General features: G+C 43.1%; 1 protein-coding gene across 1 annotated transcript; it reads left to right on the top strand.

Moving 5' to 3' along the window:
- Nucleotides 1–2598: 2598 nt before the first annotated feature.
- On the top strand, nt 2599–18255 carry bin1a (bridging integrator 1a). Its single transcript, XM_008281061.1, has 20 exons — nt 2599–2690; nt 3957–4037; nt 4186–4240; nt 4335–4429; nt 4935–5030; nt 6232–6342; nt 6429–6521; nt 6861–6946; nt 7071–7146; nt 7561–7616; nt 8422–8466; nt 10246–10315; nt 10830–10952; nt 11157–11237; nt 13145–13165; nt 15338–15727; nt 16281–16337; nt 17395–17469; nt 17574–17675; nt 17767–18255. Exons 1-20 carry the CDS (start codon nt 2604–2606, stop codon nt 17866–17868), a joined length of 1902 nt encoding a protein of 633 aa, XP_008279283.1. The 5' UTR covers nt 2599–2603; the 3' UTR covers nt 17869–18255.

Genomic DNA, 18255 nt, shown 5'->3' with positions numbered 1-18255 from the left:
ACAAAAAAAAAAAGAAAAAGGAACCCTGAAGAGAAGATGAAACAATGCTCAACTCCTTCTTTCCTCTCCTCCACTCTTGGCTGCCTCCTCTGCGATGTCCAGACAGACGCGCAGTTGTTCCTCCAGCACCTCGTGTGATATTAAAACGCCGATAATGGACCGCTGCGATGGAAGGGGAAATAGAGGAAGCAAAGCCTTGCGGGGTTTTTTCTTTTCTTTCTGTCTTTCTTTCTTTTATTTTTTTTTATTCCATGTTTACACCATGCGCCCAATTATCTCTCCCTCCGAACCGAGCAGCTTCCTTTGTGCTGCCCGTCTTTCTCACTCTCGGCGGGTTAAACCATTCCGCTCCAGAGGGGTGTTGGTGGATGGATGGAGGGAGGGAGGGAGGGAGGGAGGCTGTTGTTGTTGTTGGTGGTGGTAGTGGTAGTGGATGGGGGCTATTCATGTGATTATATGGGAACGAATGGATTTGGTGACTCGTGGACAAATGTTGTTATTGTCGGGGATAAAGGGAAGGAAGGAAGGAAGCAAGGATGGAAGGAAGGAAGGGAGGAAGGAAGGAAGGGAGGAAGGGAGGGTGAGGATGAGAAGTGGAGAAAGTGAAGTGGTGTGTTTAAAGTGTGATCTGCTGCAAATAGGAAACAAAGAGGGAAAACACACAACAAATCCAGATTTTTTCCATCTGACAGGAAGCCTTCATTTTTTTTCCTTCTCACGTGCAAGCAGGATTTCTCCCCTAAGCACGCTCTGGATTATGCAACAGAGACATAATTACATCCAGTGCAATGGATAGAAAGAAAGAAAAAAAAGAAAAGTCGACTATGGCAGGCTGCTTGTTTCCACTCTGCTGCCTGTCAGTCTCCTCAGCACCAGCAGAGTGTCGGTTCAGGACCTTGGAGAGCTCCCAGCCAGCACCAGCCACCTGTGTCAACAAAGAGAGAGCTGCTCTCCACCGCGAGATTTATATTCAGCACGAAGGGACACATCTGAATTGTTTTGAGAACATTCCACACCAGGAACAGGGAGTTTATGAAATGTATTCCAGTAGAAAAATTAACCAAACTGCCATGAATTCACTGATAACTTCACTCAGAGCAGCAGTGGTGGTATTAGAACTCCTGCAGAACCAGACTCCCAGTGCAAAAATACATTTAAAAAAAAAAAAGAAAAGTAAAAACATCTTGCTCAAAAAGCCCTGAACATACTTTGGATATAAGGAGAGGACTGATGGCGCCCCCTCCTGGAGAGAAGCTGTGTTTTTGAGTATTATTTCTGTGTGTATTTTTTTTTTTTTTTTATTTCTGTGTGTATTTTTTTTTTTTTTTTAAACTAGTGGAAACCAGACAGAATTTTTTAAGCAAAACAAACAAACAAACAAACAAAAAATAATAATAAAAAAAAACACAGTTGTAGTAGTAAATCTTTTTTGAGTATTATTTCTGTATTTATTTTATTTTTTATTTTTTTAACTAATGGAAACCAGACAGAATTTTTTTAAGCCAAAAAAAAAAAAAACCCCACACAGTTGTAGTCGTAATTATTTATTTTATTTTATTTTATTTTTAAAGAAAGCCTGTTGACTGCAAAGGAAAAGTGACAGCAGGGATCCAGAGCTGCTGCTTGACACATTTGTCTGGTCACATGATGCTGATTTGGGATTAACTTTAGGGGACCTGAAACCTCTGCTGGAACATCCTTCACTTCTGTCAGAGTGCTGCTTATCCATTTGCTTAGAAGATATACAAATTTCCGCATTTTTTTCTTCTGTTTTCTCACCAGAAATTGCAAACTGATCCTATATAATTTAATTTTCATACATTATGCAGACACTTGAGAAAAATGTCAGGACGCATCATCTCCAGTACCATGCTGTGTTTTTATTTCAGTGAATGTTTATTCCTGGAGTCACTTTACTACTGAGCTGCTCTTCAGTGATCTATTACTTCATCTGTTATGTAACGACATTACCGCAGACTGAGACTATTAGTTTAGAAGCGTTGATGCCACACACACAGGCTGGACAGCAGGCCTTTGTATTGTTTCCTGTCTGTATGAAACTTTAGTAGAGTCTTTATTTATTTATTTGCAATTAATAACACTGGTACCATTAAAGGGTTTGGCTTCAACTGTCATGTTCTGGAGCCAAATTGCAGGTAAAAAAAAAAAAAAAATCATGATTAATGTAAATAAAAATGTGCATATTTAAGTTGCAAAATCTGAAATTGCATCAAAAACATTTTCTTCCTATTTTATCCTCACCTGGGAACGCACGCTTTAATTCATGGTACGGTTTCCCCGTGTGGATGCGCAGCAGCATCTGTGCCTTTAAGATCATCTCCCTCAGCATCCTCCTCCTCTGACAGGGACGCGCACACACACAGCAGCTCAATATCACAGAATCCAGCCTTAGCTTTCCGCACACACGTCCTCCTACAGATACATCCCGAACCTCTCATCACCTTCTACATCTGTCACCGGTTCATTTCGGACATTGATGCATTTGCCTCCACGGTCACCGTAGCGGTCCGCACCGATCGTTATTGCTTTTTATTTTTTCCTTCCCCCTCCCCGCGTCCACACACTGACCTATACGCTACAAGATGGCTGAGCTGAATTTGGGGAAGGGGCTGACTGCGGGGAAAGTGGCCAGCAACGTTCAGAAAAAACTAACCAGAGCCCAAGAAAAGGTAAGAGCTGCCTCCTTATCTTTTTAATTTTATTTCTTTTTTCCGCGTTGGCGCACGGAGGTAAATGATCCAGGGCCTTGCGCGCCCCGAAGCAGCGGTGCCGCATCCTGCACTCAGGCGCAGTGTCGCATCACGACATCATCATCATCATAATAAGAGCGATAAGAGCAGGGATGCTGCGTTTGAGGATCGATGTGTCCCCTTCAGATGCAGCTTTTGAGAACATGGTCAGACAGCGGACACGTTGACACCGCAGTGAGACGGGCCCACTCATCACTGACACTGCTGCTTCCGAGAGCCTATTTTTAGGCCTGTATCTACATCTGAACAGCTTAAGGAGGGCTTGATACCCAGATTCTGACAGCTGCATGCTCTCTGACATCCTCCCCCCAGCAGGAGGATAACATAAAATCAGCATGCTGCAATGTGGAGAAGATAGGAGGCCTGGTGTGTGTTCAAGCACCTGCGCGTTATGCGCTGATTAAATGGGAGGGGGCGCTATTCGCCTGTCAGAGTGTGTTAAAGATGGACAGACAGAAGGCACATAATAGTACCCTCTTCTAGTAAATGCACGTTATATCAGTGTGTGATTGAGCAGGAACACAAGTTAGTGTACAGTCTTCCTCTAATTTATTTACACCTTCCCATTAAAGAAGGAAAAATAAACAGCTGAAATAAGTTGAAATTGACAAAAAATAATAAATAAAAATGTTAGGAAATGTGTGACATTGCTTTTGAATTGTGGTTAAACAGCAATATTTTTTTAAATAATTTTTTTTTAAAAACAAGCATGATGGGACCCGTAAACTAATATTTTGCTGAACAACCCTTTGAGCCAATCAGGTGTTTTCCGTAACTCTCAGTCAGACTTCTGCACCTGTTGACAGGTATTCTGATTTCACTGCTCATCAGCAAAGTGCTCTAATTGGTCTGGGACAGTTATTTATTTATTTTTTTAAATTATTCTTTTCAACCACAATTCAAAGCAATGTCTTATTTCACTAAATTATATTTTAGCAAATTTTAATTTATTATTACTTTTTCAGTTTCTGGTTATTTGAGTGACTATTGTGAATTTTGCCTTTTCTTTAATGGAAGGCTATGAATACATTTCAGGACTGTGTATACTGTTGATTTGGCTTATATCTGCCAGTGCTGATGTACTTATTAGACAGAAATCATAAATGAGACCAAGACATGTAAATACTAATACGAGCATCAAGAACATCACTTGCTGCCATTAACCTTCATTCCTTTCTTCAACAGGTTCTACAGAAGCTTGGCAAAGCAGACGAGACCAAAGATGTTGCTTTTGAGGAGGGAGTCATCAACTTCAACAAACAATATGTGAGCGTGCAATAAAGTGATGCCCTATAGACCAAATGTTGCATAACATAAAGCAATATGTACTGTAGCTGTCCATTCTAATAAGCCTGAACCCACATTGTACAGCACATGCTTTTTGGAGATTCTCATATTTATGTTTCACTCTCAGACTGAAGGCAGCAAACTCCAGAGGGACCTACGAGCCTACCTGGAGGCAGTGAAAGGTGAGATGCACACAGAACACATATGATGATTGCACACATGTAGCCACACAATCATGGAGATGCAGCTAGTAACAGCATGTGTGTCTGTCCTCAGCCATGCACGAGTCCTCCAAGAACCTGCAGTCGTGTCTGGCTGACATGTATGAACCAGAGTGGTACGGCAAGAACGAAGTGGATTCCATTGTGGAGGTCAGAAACGCTTCAGATGTGTTTTAAAGGTTGTCTGCATAGGGGAGGGTAGCAGCTGTTTATCCTGATGTGTGCACAGCTGTGTGGGTCTGAGTGTGCATGGTTAGAAATATGTGCATCTGCTCCTTCAGATGTAATATGTTGCTGTATATTAAAGAAACGTTACGAGCTGGCATGTCTGGTGAGAAGTGTGGAGCAGCTCTTTAAATTCTCTCAGACTTTGAAAAGTTTGCTCTCGAAATTACTTGTGGATTAACGGTTCTTGTCAGACGAGTCTTAAGCCGCATGAAAACACTGCAATTAGCTAAAAGGGCTTCGGCTCGGGCTTTATTTAGATGCAGCCGAGAAGAAGCAAGAAAGCTGCTGGAATGAACAGTGAAATAACAGAGAAACACAATCGCAAAGCAATTAAAAAAAGCACGCTGGAAGCCATTTGTCTTATTTATCGTCTACCAGTGTGAGTTTTATGACTGAGTGTGTTTCTGTGTGTCCGTCCATGCTGCAGGACTGCGATGTGCTTTGGGATGATTACCACCAGAAGTTGGTTGATCATGCGCTCATCTCCATGGATACCTACCTGGGCCAGTTCCCGGATATCAAGGTAAGCTGCATAGTCATGGATGTATTCATGGAGCAGCACACAGGCTTCCCTCCACATAAAACTTGATCTATTGTTCCACGTTGCAGCCTAAGCTCTACTTACAGGTGGATTTGTGATCCCACGTTGGTGCTGGTTGGAATATTTCTCTTGCAAACTCAGAGGCTTTGAAGTAGCGCTTGCATCCAACAAGTCAACAAGAGCTGCCCTCTTAACAATCACATTATGTATATTTCAAATGCTGATGGGTAGAAAAGGCATGCATGAACTGGAGTCCATTTAAGTGCCGCTCGTGATCTGAGATCCAACAAGTGTGCCAGTAACGCTCTCAGATTCATTTTAACACTCTGTTTCACTCCACCACAAAGAACTTCTTTGTCCGCTGTGACTTTCTTTGCCAGCGGAAAAACACTCCACAGTGGCACAAACAAGAACAAGTGTGGCTCTACATTTCTGATTGTTTTTTTTTTTAGGTTTTTGACAATGCAGCCATGTGGCAGCAGAACAACATCTGAGAACTTTTGTGTAGCTCTTACGCCTAATGCTTTAGCACTCCATTTAAATACATGTTGCAGCAATGCCGACTGTGTCTGGTATGCATGGTAGTACTCCGTCATCTAGGGACAGCATATTGAATTATGCAAAGATGATGCTTCCTTTAACAAAATGTAATATATAGGCTGTAGCTGAATCTGGCTTTGTTAGAATGCATACCCATTGTTCTGGACCGTGCCAAAGTAGCCATATGCCATTTTCTCTGGTACAGACCTGCAGGTTACAGTGACTTCTGTTCTTTCTACATTGCAGTCATTTTGGTAAAAGTTGCTGTTATTTCAGTCTTTAATTGCTGTGTCTCCAGCAGCACCCACTCTGTTTAAGTTGCCACTCAATACAGTGGCATAGAAGCACCAAAACCAGCTTGTTGTTGTAATTGCAGAGCGACACAGACACTTGCAAAGGCTGCAGTTAAGCTTCAGACTGTATGCTGTGATCTGACTGGAGTTTTAATCATCATGCACCATCTGTGTTGAAATATTTCACAAAAAAAATGGACGCTGGAAAATACAAGACGCTTAAACTGTAGTTAAAAGTGTCTGAGTGATTTTGATGATTATCTCAGTAACGCTAGTGCAGAGAAAAATGAAGTGTTTTGAATGAAGACAGTGACTAACACGTATTTATTCTCTTCTTTTCTTCCCCTCAGGCTCGTATAGCTAAGAGGGACAGGAAGTTGGTGGATTTCGACAGTGCCAGGCATACCTATGCTGCTACACACAAGACCAAGAAAAAGGACGGGGGCATTAAAATTACCAAGGTAACGCTTCAGACACAGGAGCTGATGGATTTTATAGCACAGATATCAACACCGAACGATTTAACCTGACTTCTCATCTCTTCCAGCCTTCCTCCTTGTTGGAAAGGGCCACTCCGGGTTGGGCTCAGGGTATCCTGTCTGCACACAACGTTGCCCAAAGCAGTCTCTCCAGGAGCCAGGTACTCACTAAATTTACTCCTGTTGACTACGAACAATCATAAGAGTTGTTGTAGTTGCCCAGAAGTCAAACACATAACAAAGAAACACTTGCTTCAAAGTTGTTTTGTCACACTTTATCCTCTTCCTCCTCTGTTTCCTACACTGCTGACACTCTAATGCAAGCAAAATGAAATTGGAAACAACAAAACAAATGTAACCAAATCACGCTGAAGCTTAATCAAAAGTGGCAGGAGATGTTAAACCCACACACAGAGCACATAATTAACAACAGAAACACAAGCAGTCACTACTAAACGTCCCCTAATGCACTGTGCTAACACATTGCGCGTGTATTTCAGGCTGAGGAGGAGTTGGAAAGAGCCCAGAAGGTGTTTGAGGAGATTAATATTGACTTGCAAGAGGAGTTACCTTCACTCTGGAACAGGTGCGTATACAGTTGCCTCTGGAATTTAGATTTGGAGACATTTTACTTAAATTTGTGCCAAATTTATCCTCACAGGATATTGAACTAATGCCGTGTCTCTCTGTCTTCTCGGTCCTTTTTGCAGTCGTGTTGGGTTTTACGTCAGCACCTTCCAGAGTTTGGCTGGTTTTGAGGAGAAGTTTCACAAGGAAATGAGTCGGGTAAGAACCTTTCACTGACCTCCACTTGGTGCTGGCATTAGAGAAAGACCAGACAAAGAGAAACTGATGCAGCGTATCAGATAACAATCCATGGAAAACGTTGGCAGCATCCAGTCGGTGCCAGTAACTACATCAGCAGTTGCTGCAACCGAATCTAAAATTCTAAACTGCTCGCTGGCCGCACAGGTTTAATACAAAGTGTGTTACAGGTCATTTTAAACTTGACTGCGGGCAGATAATCTGCTGAATTACTGTCTTAGAGTGAGAGCTGTAAATCGTGTCTGTCTGAATCTCAACATATATGAAAACAAGCAGTGGCAGACAGAAGATGTTGTTGCTTAAATCAAGTTTTAAAAGACGCGGCGCTCTTTGTACCAGCATGTTGTCTTACATCCTGTCTTCCTGTCTGCACAGTTGGATCAGGATTTGAATGACGTCTTGGTGAAGCTGGAGGGATCAGATCCAAACAGGTGAGTGAGCCGTCGCTCAAATGCTCTCAAACTGGAGCTAAACTTCCTACAAGGCTTTTTTTTCATGGAATTATGTGTCAAGATCATATTCTCTTCATTTCTATTGTTATAAAATTCCATTGAGGTAAAAACCCAGTGACCTCAGGTTTTTATTATTTTAAAAAAATCTCCTCATCTACCTGAAACTGCTGTTTGTGTGAAATTCTGGGAATCCTTTTGGATTGCTGAGCTACATCGATTAATTACACCGGTTGGTTGCCTGAGCCGGCTAAATAAATGCTTTAAACTTGGGCAAAATCTAAATCTTTGCAGAAATGTTTGCAAATATTTGAGCTCATGACCCATCACGCTTGATGGATGTAGCGGGCTGCGTCAGAAGCTAAAATTGTAAATGAAGTGGTGAGGTTGCTTTCAATGTGCTTGTGTATTTCCCCTCACTTATTCACTTTAATTTTAACTCGTGAGGCCGACAGGTGGACTTCACAGAAGCCACAGTAAAGAGGTCTGCTAATGCTTTTTAGGCTTCACACAGAAAGCGATACCTTTTTATGTTGTTGTTCACATATTTTCTATTATGCAACACTGACAGATGAAGAGCCAGAGTTTTTACTGATATGTTGAGAGATACATGCAGGAGTTTTGTATAACTGATTTAAGTTAAAGGCTCATCTCTCTATTCCCGGTTCTGTCTGGAAAATATGAAACGTAAACCACTCACAAGCATTTTAAGCTGCAGGACTAAATAAACCAAATGGCATGCATTAACCTGGAGCTACTCCTGAACCCCCCCCCACCCCCCTTTCAGAAAGACAGGTAACCGCGGCACCTCGTCGTCAGGAGCAAACAGGAGGTAACTGGCAGCAGCCGTGGTAACCATGGTGACACAACTCTTGTCTGTCTGTCCAACTGACCTGTCTGTCCAGCTGTCGTATGTCAGTCAGTCTGCAGGCTTGGGAGACTTCAGGCTTGGTTGTGGTGCGAGTGATTTCACGGACGCACTGTGTGGTCAGAGAGTTGTGTGCTCGGAGCTGCAGATACACAAGAGTCGAGCAAACCTGCAGGCGTTTGATGCTGCACCAGGCGAGACTGTTGCACGACAACACGGCAGCAAACTTTCTCATCTCCTGCCGAGGAGCGTGAAGTGATAAATCAAAGTGTGCACCTACGTTATGCAGCTTTGCACCTCGAGGCAGGAGGTGTTTTTTTTTCAGGAACTCTTCGCCTCAGTCCCCTTTTATTCGCTAACCTTTTCAAGTCGGGTCCATTTTTGACATCTTCTATCCTCAGAACTTTGATGCAGATAAAAAAAAATACTACAAAAAAAAATTAAGAAACCCCAGGAAGACCAAGAGAGGAAGGATCTCTCTCTCTCTCTCTTGGCAATTAGACATACAGTTGATTTGTGTACAGAACCGACCAAAGTAGTAAAATTACGATGCCAAAACAATCAATAACACCCTTTGTCCTGTAAGGATCCACTAGTAAACACAAATACCCCAGCTTCTTTCTCTGGTAGTTTGATGGATCACACACATGTAGAGATCTGCAACATAGGAACAACTGATAAAATCTTAACTGGCTTCAGGATCGGGTAAAACACTTGAGGGCCCTGATCATGTGAGGTGATACTGTGATGGTGCATTAATGCAGCAGTCCCCAACCACCGGGCCGTGTACCGGTACCAGGCTGCACAGAAAAAATACAACGTTTTATTTTTATTTTTATCTCCTGCGGAGTCTGCAGGGTGTTTTATTTTGAAAAACGACTAGACCGTCTGTGCTCGTTTCCTGCACTTGACTGTTGGTTTTCATGCCCGACTGTTAATTGAAGCCGTTAATCTAACTGCTGCCAAAATTAATAAAAAAACAAACTTCTCTGAGGAGCTTCTTTGAAAAGAGAGAGCGATGCTGATGCCAAAGTAAAAGTAGCGATGGCATTTAGCAATAAGAAGTAATTTTAATCATCTAAGATGCGTTTTTAATAGAAAAAATGATTATCATTAGTTATGTAGAAAACTGTCTTGCTTGAAATCTGTGCAAAAACGGTTGGAGACTTCTGCATTAATACAAACACAAACTGAACCTAGAGTTTCTGACCTGCAGTATTTTCTTTTTGCCTGTGAGGTAATCCAATCTCTGGTGCTTGACTTTCCAAAAACTAACAGTCGTGTCCTCCACTGCACCAAACTGCCTGTTCCAGCATTAAGTTGCAGGTTTAAGCCAAAACTCTTCTGATATCTGCAGATCTGAGGGGCCGCTTTTGTCATCTTTAGAACGTTTTCTCTGACAGCGAATGCCTCAATCACTGCTCGCTTGTGAGGATTTCCTAGAGGCACCAGACAAAGCCTGCTTGCATGGGAGGAGAGGGATGGATGGAGGGAAGGGAGGAAGGCACACGTTTTTTCTTGCATGACAGCTCTTGCAATAACGACTTCTGCTTGGACTCTTGTCGAGCATGCTTTGTAGCTTTTCTCTAGTGGTGTTTTAGATCTTAGATGCCCCACTCCCCCTCTAACGTTTGCTGCATCTTTCTCTAACGTTGTTTCCTGTCTGCATTACTTTCACTGTAATCTGCATGTTTTCTCTTTTTTCCCCCTCCTCCATCTCTTCTTTCTCTCTCATTCACTCAGTGAGAGAGAGGCATCTAACCACACTCTCAGGCCAGGAGGACCACCGCCAATCCCCAAATCCCCGTCCAAGGTAGACACGCTCACTGAAGTTATGTCTTCATTCAGAGGCAGCAGAGTTGTTGCACAGAGGATAGATTTATTAATTAATACACTTTGAGATTGGCAAACATCGAAAATTAGCTTCTCTGTGGGATGGCTCTAAAGCTTTGTCCGGTGGCTCCAGCCGTCGCCATTTTGGACCTAAAATGAGCAAATAGATGGAGCGTGAGTGGAGTTGAGGTGGGCCTCGCAAACTTCCAAAACCAAGAGACCAAAACCATTTTTTGTATCAGGCTGTAGAGATGTTTTTTCCTGCTGTAAAGTTGGTCATTTTAACATGGAGGTCTATGGTGACTGATCACTTTTGCTGTCAGCCTCAAGTGGCCGTCTGAGGAACTGCAGTTTTTAGCACTTCGAGAACTGACTTCATTTTTTCAGTTTAAAGAAATACATGTCTATACAGTTTAGATGACACTGAGAACCTCCAGATCTTCAAACGTCGTATCCATTTGGCTTCATGACTTCGTGTGTTTTCTGCATTCTAGCTAAGACCAGCAGTGCCTCCTCCACCCAAGGTGACCCCATCCAAGGAGCTGAAAACAGAGAACATCATCAACCTGTTTGATTCTGCGGCAACTCCTGATATCAGCGTCACCTCACCTACAGAGGTTCGTGAGCAGCCGCTTTCAAGAAACCGTTTAACTTCCCCTTTCTCTGTACAGGTCAAAACCTTTCAGTATTCCCTCTTCTGGCCTTCCCCCCCCTTCCTCCTAGCTCTACCTATTCTATTTTATTCCATTCTGTCCTAATCCCTGCTCCCCCACTGTTGTGCCCAGTTAGCCAATGAGCCCTCCTGTTCCTGTTGTTGTCAGTTTGACAGTCCTGCAGTGAGCAGCCTGTTGGACATGGACCTGGACTCTTTCAGTGCAGCAACCAACCAGCAAACCACACAGGTGGACGATTCATGGCATGAACATAGAGATCATAGAGACCCTTTCCTGTAAGATGTGCCAACCTTCACAAGCGATTTTACGTTGTGCTCAGAAAGGTTTGAAGTTCATTTCATGATATTTAAGTCTGAATGAACCTGAACTCGTTTATATGAGCGGTTCCAGTCACAGACGTGGGGCAAAAGATCGAGCATCAAATGAAGCTTTTAGCCCGTAGCGTTTCCAATTGCCAGCGCGGTTGGTTGACTTTAAATATGTTGAAATAAGCTCGGTAGATCTGAATACAAAATGAAATCACTTGGGAAGCTTGGCACGGTTTGAGGTGCTGCCTGCTCTGCTTCTTCTTTCCAAATTACCAATCGAGAGGTGGATGATGGCATGATGATCTGTAGAAACCTGCTTCTAGTGACCACTTCTTCCTGCTTCAGCACCGTCCACAGATCACTCATGGCATGAACTGCAGACTTACAGCCCCGCTCTGCTCTTATTTCTCTCTCTCTTCAGGACTGGATGAATCTTAGCTGAGTAACTTAAAAGTGTTGCTCACATTGTAGGGAAGATGTTTCTTTTACTGTACAGTCTTTTTTTTAAGGTAGCTATTTTTGTTTTGCATACTTTTACATTTTGTGGCACACGGACTGCATTAACAATGAAATGCGCTTGCGATGACAAACCCATAGAGAACAAATTCCCCAGTGTGAAGCTAAATATTACACAGCTCCCCTGGAGCCCCCTGAGGGAATAAAAGCCATCTGTATATCTGTAGTCCTGCTTTACAAACTGTGCTCTCAGATTCGTAACAGAACCAAGGGAACAAATTGTAAATCCGAGAGTACAGATTTGTACACGGCTCCTTTTTTTATTCTCAGTCAACTGTATAATATGGAGCTTTTTAGCCTCTTTGAGGTCGTTGTTTTGGTTTTTAAAAATGCATAGTGTGCATTGTTCTGTCTCTGCACCTGCCTGGTAATAAACCGCAGAGACACAGAGTTAGTTGAGACTTCAGAAGTAGACGGCGAGCAAATCAAAGCTAAAAGAGAGAATATTGCTCTGGCTGAAAACTCCTAATGGATGCTGATGGTTGTCTTTATCAGAAAGATGTGGCTTCCATAGAGTACGTGGAGTGTAGTTAGTGCTTATTTTGGCGATTACTGTTAATACTAATGGTAATACAATACAGTACTATCATAATTCTGCCAAAGCCTTATATCACGGGTGTCCAATCCTGGTCCTCGAGGGCCACAGTCCTGCATGTTTCCCTTTTCCTGCACACCTGATTCAAATGATCAGCTCATCATCAAGCTCTGCAGAAGCCTGATAACGATCCTGATCATTTGAATCAGGTGTGTTGGAAGAAGGAAACATCTAAAACATGCAGGATTGTGGCCCTCGAGGACCAGGATTGGACCCCCCTGTCCTATGACTAGCTGGGCACAGGTTGCCACATTTCAGATGAAATAAAGAAACCTTAAAAACTAATCCATCCGTTTGCACTTTAACCAAAGCTGGAGACAAGTTTTTACATTTCCAGATAAATCCCTGCACTGCGCTGTCCTCTGATGCAAGTGAATTAATTTTTACCGCTGCAAGAAATTAGATTCATTCTTACTAATGTCGGCTTTTAGGACTAACTGCAAGATTAAATTACGCAAACGAGACATTTTTGCCATTTTTCTCGTACGCTGCGCTCAAACTGTACGAGAGCCGTTCAGCAGAATCCCACCTGGTCAGAAATACATCACCGAGTAGTGCTTGTACTCTTGTTCTGCTGGAGATCTACTGCTATGGGCTTGTAGGTTTAGAGCATGGGACCTGCACTGGAAATGTGTTTTGTTTTTGAACGCAACGGGCAAGAACTTTGTCAAGAATTCTTCTCGTCTTATTCTGTTGCTTCTTTTCTTTTTCCACAGCCTGCGAACTGGGACTCATGGGTGAGCTCACGATCCGATAAATGCCCAAACATAACCAGAGAAACACATATAAATGTCATTATAATCACAGTCTTTCTCATCATATTGTGTTCATAGTAACCAAACATCCACTAACATTGTTATTTAGCCATTATGCAAGCCCTGCTTTCTTTATGCTTCTTCTATAATGGCTGCTTTTGTTCATAAGCTTTTCCATATGTATATATTTAGATCTCTTTCATTCGTCTGTCCCAAATCTGTTTGTGCGTTGTCTTTGTGTCTGCAGTGCTTGATGTGGCAACACTAAACACTGAAGATATTGTTGTACAACACAATCAGAAGTTGGGAATGAGCTTCAGTCAATTCAGTTTCAAATTTTACACCGTTTACACGTATTGAATCGAATATAAATGGCGTCTCAGGTGCAGTCTTCTCTTTGTATGAATGTCGAGTATGTTGATGGCAAACAGCACAACATACACCTGACACCTATACAGGATTAATTATAAGACTGACTGCACAATGGTGTGATAAATTTAAATCCGATTTCTCCACGGTGTGAACTAATTTGTAGCTGAATTAACTTTCTTTCTTTCCGTTCCCCCTCATATCCCTGTATGTTCACATGTTGCACTGACAAAACATGTGGCTTTTTACATGTTCTCTTGTGACACACAGGGATCAGTTTTGTTCTGAAAGTAGAGTGAAGTTGCTCATGTGTGCAGTGGATTGTTTTGTAGACGTAAGAGCGGCAACCTAGTGGGCAACTTCACGCAGCCTTGCTCGTAGCTCGGCCCTCCGTCCATCAACTAACCTTTTCCGTTCATCCCTGTCACTGTAAGAGAGAGAGACGTGTCTCGGCAGTCACGGAGTTCTGCTGTGTTAGCACGCTTGAGGCGAAGCAGCGATGGCTCAGAAAGGAGTGACACCACCTCTGCTCTTACAAAGCTTCCTTCCTCTTTCTCCATCCGAACATAGCCGTGGGATTATAAACCATGCTTTTTAACCACACACAGAAGATCCGACATCTATCTTCTGATGGGAAAACAGTTTTTTGCGTTTCTGCCTTCTACCGCCACCCTTCCTTATCTTCATCTGTCTTTTGATTTAATCTGAAGCTTCTCTGTAAAGGTCAATACTCGTGCATCAGTCTTCTCAGGGCTTGGGATGGTTATGATGACTTGCTGACATCTCCTTCTACCCCCCATGGCATCTTTCTTGGCCTTATTTTTGCTCATCATTGAAAAGGCTGCTTTAGTTTCCCCTTTAAAACTCCTTAATTTTCCCCTTAAGGCTGCTTCTTTTTCCCCCTTCAAGTAATGTCATTGTCCCCTTAAGAGTGCTTTATCTTCCCCTTAAATATCATTTTAATTGGAATAATAGACAAGTTGATGTCAACGTTCAACTTCCTTTGAAAGACCATATTTGCAAGTTTTCGCCCCTTTACTAATCAGTCCTTTACATCACTGTCAGATTTCAAAACACTTAGCTGTTCTTTGAGTGACATTTAGCATAATTTAGCCAATTTATTAGCAAGTGCATTTACTGTGTAGCATGTCAGCGAGCTAAAATTAGCTAATTTGTACTTAACGCAAGCTGCAACGGAAACCAAAAGTTTTGATCTGATCGTGGTGCTGGAGGAAAACTCAGATGATTTCCGAAAGCATTGCAAATAATTAAAAGAGACACGAATGTCTAAACCGTAGCTTACTAAAGGAAAATGTTAAGATATTTTGCATGTGTGGCTAATAAAATATGAAGCAAAATAGTATATTAAACATGATATTTGAAGTCAAGGGCTAAAATATTCCAAATCACTTGCGTGGTCTTTTAATGTTTGAATCTTAATTTTTGAACCCCTTTCTTGCCAACCTCATAATACAGCCCCCTTATGCATCCTTTTAGTGTCCCTTTAAAATCCCGTCTCCATGAAAGATTTGCTTTGGTCTTTAGCCCACTCTTGTGTTCATATGCCGGCCATACACCCTCACCAGCCCTTCAGAAATTCTTTATTCTCCTTGTGCCGGCCAGACCTTTTTACTCATCCAAATTCTTAACTAATAAATCAGCCCCTTTAAATACTCCTTAAACCCCTTGTGCCCCTCATCTCTTTGATTTATGAAGCCCCTATGAAACCCATAAAAATATGTCTTATGACCTCTGACTCCTTGAAACCTGACCCTTGCCCTCCAGCCTGAGGACGGCGGTGCCCAGGAAGAAGAGCCCGAGCAGCACTATGACCCTGTGGCTGCTGCTACAGATGCCTGGGGGGATGATGGTACGCAGCCTGTCCGCTATGACCCCATAGCAGCTGCCACAGAGGGCTGGGGGGATGATGGTACCAAACCGGTCCGCTATGACCCTGTGGCTGCGGCTCAGGAGGAATGGGGGGACGACGAGAGTCAGCCGCCTCAGTACGACCCCGTGACCGAAGCCCAGGAGACCTGGGATGATGAGGGAAGCCAGCCAGTCACAGAGGTGCCCGCCACGGAGGACGAAGCACCTGCAGACGAGGCTCCGGCTGACACGGCCGAGGAGGAGGTCACCCCAGCTGCTGCTGAGCTGGATGGTGAAGAGGGTCAGGTAACCAAGGAAAGAAAAAAAAAATGGAGAGATGCATCTGGACGAAAATGGTGGATGCATCGACTCTTGAGAAGGAGGTTTGAGCATGGGGGTGCTGGAGAGATAAATTGTGAATGAAAGGAGGGAAGATGGAGATTCTTGACATGGAAAGATTTAGGATGCATCTGGACCAGCAGCATGGATGCATCGACTGAGATGAAGAAGGCAGGTTGAAAATAAATTGATGAGGGAAAGAAAACAATAGAGACATCTGCTTCTCAGTACACACAGTTAATTTCAGTCACTGCTAATCACAAGTCCATGAACATAGTGAGCTGCGCAAAAGCTTTATCTTTATAGCATCTGTGCAATCTAATCTAATGACGCTGTCTGTTTACATGAATGTGTTAACCAGGACTTTGCTGTTGAGGCTTTTCGGCTTGTCTCTTTGTCTGTCTTTGTCTTGTCTGTCTGTCTGTTCCTCTTTCTTTCATCTCTTGTCCTTCTTCACTTTAATTTATCGACTGCCTCACTCTCACCTATCTTCGCTTGTCCTCTGTCTCTGTGCTCACAGGGTGAATCTGCAGCAGCTGCTGCTGCACCAGAAGAGGAAGAACCAGCGACGGAGGAGGTGAGTGCAAAAGGAACTTCTATAATATGCATTAATTGTTAAAATGCCCTCTTTATTGCAACGTTTTCTTTACGAAAAACGTGAAACGCAGCAAATATTGTGTAGAATTCCAAAGAGCCGTACTTTTTCTAATTTTAAATGTTATACATCTTGTAATTGCAACGACACACAACCCCTACGCTTTGCATTATGTTTAAAATAGCTAGATGAGATATTGTTTTAAGGCTGTGATGTGCTTTAAGAACAGGGTGTGTTCATGTGTGCTTCATGTTTTTGAACCACAAAACAACCTGTCTGTGATTAAGTCCTAATTAAGTCAAGATTAAACAGTTTTGCAGAGTTGAACATTTCAATCAAAATTCTTTAGGAAAGCGATTTGTGTATTTTCAATGTATGAAGTGTGTCAGAAAAGTTTCAGGACTGGTGTCACAAAGGATATATTTCAAATCCAAACAAGTTTTCCCCTTCCAAGTAGTCCCCCTGGAGTCTAACACACTTCCTCAGCCTTCTCTTCACGCCGCCATGCACTCCTGGAAGGATTCTTCCGGGATCCTCCGCAGTTTTCATTGTCATTCATCTTGATGTTGTCCACATCTTCTACACGGGTCCCCTTGATGACCCCCTTGAGCTTGGAGAACAGGAAACAATCCCATGGAGCCAGGTGGGGTGAGTAGGGAGGTTGCTCCAGCACGGTGATGTTCTTCTCAGCCAGGAACTGTCGGATGCTCAGGGCGTTGTGAGCAGGCACGTTGTCATGGTGAAGCAGCCACGACTCGTCCTGCCACAACTCTCGCCTCTTCACTGAATGAAGCAAACAGGATCTCTGTGTAGACGTGCTGGTTGATCGTCTGACGAGGGAAACTCCTAGTTTGTAGCTTGGGTTTTACATTTATCTTTTGTGACACCGGTCCTGGAACTTCTCTGACACACCTCGTACATGTTGTCATAAATACAAAACCTTTATTCTATTAACCTTTCATGCTTCAAGGAAATGAGATTTAATCGAGTCAGTTATGTGTCTTAAAAAAGTGAGTCGTCCCTCTTGTTTTCCGTGCAGACACCTGAAGTAGCAGAAGAACCAACAGAAGTAGCACCAGAACCTGCAGAAATGCCTCCCGGCTTCCTTTTCAAGGTGAAACAGAAAACTAATTAAAAAAATCTCAGGCGTACTGAGAATCTACTGAAATGTACCTTGTCCATAGGGAGGTAAGTCATGCTCGCGTTTGTGTGAAACAGGTCCAGGTGATGCACGACTACGCTGCCAACGACACGGATGAACTGGAGATGAAGGCTGGCGACGTGGTGCTAGTAATCACCTTTGACAACCCTGACGAACAGGTACGCACACAAACACAAGACATCTAATTACGTGCTGTGGCGTCACAGACACACAGAGATGATCACGGCAATACAATATTTGCACGTTTAGGATGACGGCTGGCTGATGGGAATAAAGGAGGCCGAGTGGCAGCAAGAGAAAGAAAACGCCGCCAAAGGAGTATTTCCCGAAAACTTCACCCAGAGGCTGTAAAAAAGAGCAGGACAGGACGTCACTCCAGCTTCCTTCTCTGCGTCTCTATTCCTCTTGCCTATATCCTTTTCCCCCCTCTCTTGCCCTGATACTGTATCTTTACTAGGACTTTGGCCATAGAAGCAGAGCTGTCACAGCCCTGGAGGAAATCATGCATTTCTAAGGTCTGCTACACTGTGCTCAAAGTGGATTTTGGCATTTCTGTGGATTTCTGCCAACATTTACAAAAAAACAAAACAAAAACGACAGATGTAACCATTTCACAGGTCTCACTTTTACGCTGTTTGTCTTTGCTATTGTTGCTAAACCATACTTGAGGAGTCGAGAATCCCGGTCATACGGGGCAGATGCAGGGACGGTGACCTCTGCAATGGTTACAACTGAAGA

Source organism: Stegastes partitus, unplaced genomic scaffold, assembly GCF_000690725.1.
Source record: "Stegastes partitus isolate 25-593 unplaced genomic scaffold, Stegastes_partitus-1.0.2 Scaffold221, whole genome shotgun sequence".
NCBI classification, from domain to species: Eukaryota; Metazoa; Chordata; class Actinopteri; family Pomacentridae; genus Stegastes; species Stegastes partitus.
This window is presented reverse-complemented; position numbering and strand designations above follow the sequence as displayed.